The 4,019-nt window shown below is 33.4% G+C and overlaps 1 protein-coding gene across 1 annotated transcript; it reads left to right on the top strand.

Moving 5' to 3' along the window:
* Positions 1-2,821: 2,821 nt before the first annotated feature.
* Positions 2,822-3,719, top strand: LOC135609067 (germin-like protein 3-8). The gene has a single exon (XM_065102155.1). It carries the CDS (start codon positions 2,869-2,871, stop codon positions 3,529-3,531), a length of 663 nt encoding a protein of 220 aa, XP_064958227.1. The 5' UTR covers positions 2,822-2,868; the 3' UTR covers positions 3,532-3,719.
* The last annotated feature ends 300 nt before the right edge of the window (positions 3,720-4,019 follow it).

Here is a 4,019-nt window from a genome sequence, read left to right as displayed (position 1 = left end):
ATTCAAGTCAAAGAAAATTTAATCATTAATATTTGATCATTGCATGCTTCATGAATATTGAAAGAACCAATCATAATATTGCATACAACATAATAAATATTTCAAATCATCATGACATTAAAAATATCAAAGTATATTACATCCTACCATGTATGATTCTCATATCATCATATCTTCTCTCCCTTTGTCATCAACAAAAAGGAGAAGTACAACTATCAAGTTTTAGAGACATGAATGCATAGCTATTTAGCAAAATTTTCATCACTTTAGAACATTCAAGCTAGTGAGTTTCTCTTCTTTTTGCAATAGGAAAGTTTCTAAATTTTGTATCTTGAGCTAGTAATTTTTGAAATGTACAGGATAGTATGCTTTTGTATCTTTTTGAAATGTGTAGCTGAGCAACATTGTTACTCTTGAGATTTGCAAGATAGCACTTCTTACTTCTCTTTTGATATGAGCAAGCTAGCAAGTTTTGCTCTCTTTACGATATGCAAACTAATAAGTTTTAGCTTCTTCTTGCATATATCATCATGTAAGCTAGCATATTTTATTGCCCCCTTTGTCATTGTAAAAAAAAAGGAAAGAATACAATTTTGTAATTCTTTTTTCCTTTACAATAATTTTCAAAACATGACAAAGATAAACAACAAATTTACATCAATATTCCAATCATTATTTCAATCATCAAAAATAAAAGATCAAGTCATGATTTTTGACATCTCTTCTTTTGTATATAGAAGGAATGATAGGGATACAATCTTGATTCAAAAAGAAGATTCAAGTCTAAAAATCGAGAAATCAAGATCATAATCCGAAAAATGTATAAGAAGAATTTATACATTTGAGAGATCTAACATGTCTAAGTTTATCATTCAAGATAACAAATTTAGTTCTCTTGGTATGCTAGCTATTTTCTTTCCCCCTTTTGTCATTGTAAACAAGAAAGAAGAAGGGAAGAACATAATGGTGTAAATGTTCAAGTCATCATAAAAAAAAATTAATTTGGTGATGAGATATACAATTTATGAATACAAAGGAATATCAATAATAAATCATGACATGAAAGATATTAATATCAAATCATGAACCACAAGACATGATTTATTTCAACAAATCTCTTCTTTTATAAATAGAAAAAAGAAACATAGGAGATTAAATGATATAATATTTTGATTCATGCATAAGAAATCTCAAGTTATAAATCTCAAAAAATCAAGATAAAGCTCAATCAAATTCAAATCATCAAATTAAAATAATTTTCAAGAGATTCATAAAAAAGACATAGATAGATTCATTAATCTCTCCTTTTTTTCATTAATGATTCAATTATATTATGAGATATACAAATCATAATTACAAAGAAGTCATATAAAAATCATGACATGAAGGATGTTAATATGAAAAATTAATTCGTGAATGATTTATCTTGACAAATCTCTTTTTTAGTAAATAACGACTAAAATCATAGGAGATCAAATAAGATATCCTGATTCAAATAAATATCAAATTATTAATGTCAAGAATCTAGATTCATTTAGATAAATCTTCTCTTAGACAAGTAAATCATACGTGAATCAAGAAAAAATATTTTATATAAAATACATCTCAAGTCACAACATCGATAAATGATTCGATTGGATAGATAATCCCATTATTAAAATGAATCATACGAAAAGGAATCCAAAATCATCATCAAAATCACTTTTCAAAAAATTCAATGAAAGCAACGTAGATAAATTCCTATAAGATTAAAGATAGCTCAAGTTCTTTTAGTTCTAAATTTTGTGATTGATTTCACGTTCAAGGCTTTCATACAAAGGTCATACTTCATTATTTATAATCGAAAAGCAATACAAAAATCATATAAATCATCAAGCTCAATAAACTATAAATTATCCAAAAATTATCATTACTTTAAATCACCATGCATACTTATTGGTCTCATTATATTTTATTTTTCTATAGATATATTGAATCATGTTAATCTTACATTGATATTCTGATATATTTTTTAATTATGGATCTGTATAATTATTTTTAATTTTGAAAGTGTATAGAACTTCTTCCTCTCCAACATTTCTTTCATGGCTTTGACTATATAAGAACCTCCTTCAAAATCTCTTATAAATATTGATTTCGAAACAAGTTTTCATCTTTATGCTGCATATCAAATAATGATCTTCTTAAACGAGACAGGCAACAAAGATCATATGGTGATGCCTATGCTTCTACTTAACATCACTAATAAAAAATATCATGTATATCACAAAATTAAAATAAAAAAAAGACAGAGAAAGTCAAACATAATAAAAAGAACTCAAAATATTTTAATAAAACAAACCTGATTAGAATCCCTTGCTGCTATTATACATATCAGACTTGGGGTGTACACAAGTCCTGTCCTTAATAGGATAGGACTTATCATAATCGTTTTCAGATTAAGACTCCTAGTTTAATTGCACTGGAGAACTGATAATACTATGAACATTGTATACTATATTACATATAAACGCGTGATGGTATACAATCAACAGAGGAAATAATATAGTAAAGTTACACCCCAACAACAAGGAAAGATAGCTATGACTTGGTTGATAGTAGCAATATACGCATTAGATTAAGCTTCTTGTTCAGCCTTGAAAGTCCATTATTGAGACCCATTCCTTATTCTATGCAATGAATCAATCATATGACTATTCCATTAACCTTATCAATATGACTGATTATTCTGTCGATTTCAGAAGAGGTTGGTTGCGACAAGCAAGCTAAAAGTTACAATGACTCCTTCAAATCTATTCTTACTATATATACAAACCATACATGCATCACCCTCCTCTCATCACCATCAACATAAACCACCATCTGAGAATGGAGTTGCGGTGTGCTGCACAGTCCTTTGTCCTCTTCCTCTCCTTCACCCTCCTCCTTGCATCGACCCGCGCCGACCCTCACCCTCTGCAGGACTTCTGCGTCGCCGACTTCGGAGCTACTGGCGTGGTCGTCAATGGGTTCCCGTGCAAGCCTGCCTCCAACGTCACGTCCGACGACTTCTTCTTCGCCGGGCTGTCCAACGAGGGCAACACCAGCAACATCTTCGGTTCCAGCGTGACCCCTGCGAACGTCCTCAGCTTCGCGGGACTCAACACCCTCGGCGTCTCCATGAACCGTGTCGATGTCGCCCCCGGCGGCGTCAACCCGTCCCACAGCCACCCGAGAGCCACAGAGCTCATCATCCTCCTCCAGGGTCGACTGCTGGTGGGGTTCGTCAGCACCAACAACCAGTTCTTCTCCAAGGTCTTGAATCCCGGCGAGATGTTCGTGGTGCCCAAGGGCCTCATTCACTTCCAATACAACGTCGGAACGAAGAAGGCGCTCGCCATCACCACCTTCGACAGCCAGCTCCCGGGGGTGGTGATCGCCTCCACTACCCTGTTCGGATCGACGCCGGCGATTCCCGACGATGTGCTGGCCAAAGCTTTTCAGGTGGATCAGAAGGTTGTCACCGCCATAAAGTCCAAGTTTGCGAACTAAGATACCATATATATGTGTTTGACTTGTAGTATTTACATACGTTGAATAACGTTGACTTGTTGGACTAGTCCCATATTGGTGCCAAACAAGTGTTACATGTAGTTAGTTCTCTCTCTTCCTCCTTGTTTGGAGCATCTTCTTGTTCATCTCTCGAAAAGCAATAAAACATGAATGTTTCATTTCTCTAAGAATACTGCCAATGTTCCATTTATATGATTCTTAGAGTTCACTATTCCGTGTTACAATTACAAAGTCTATTTCGCAATGAGTTTAAGCAAATACGGAATAGGGAATGAGAATAAGAACGGCAACCATTATTTCCAATTTGATGTTGGAACAGGATATTCTCATTTTTCTTCCCCATTTTAGCGCAAACTATCCTTTCCATTCCCGTGTTTGAATATTAACGTAAATTTTATAATTAAGTAAAATTTTGGTGTAAAAATCTTAATTAAGATTTGTCTTTGTCATATACCCTCGATAAATAT

The sequence above is a fragment of the Musa acuminata genome, chromosome BXJ2-4, assembly GCF_036884655.1.
Source record: "Musa acuminata AAA Group cultivar baxijiao chromosome BXJ2-4, Cavendish_Baxijiao_AAA, whole genome shotgun sequence".
NCBI classification, from domain to species: Eukaryota; Viridiplantae; Streptophyta; class Magnoliopsida; order Zingiberales; family Musaceae; genus Musa; species Musa acuminata.
Note: the sequence above shows the minus strand (reverse complement) of the source record. Positions and strands in the feature narration are given on the sequence as shown.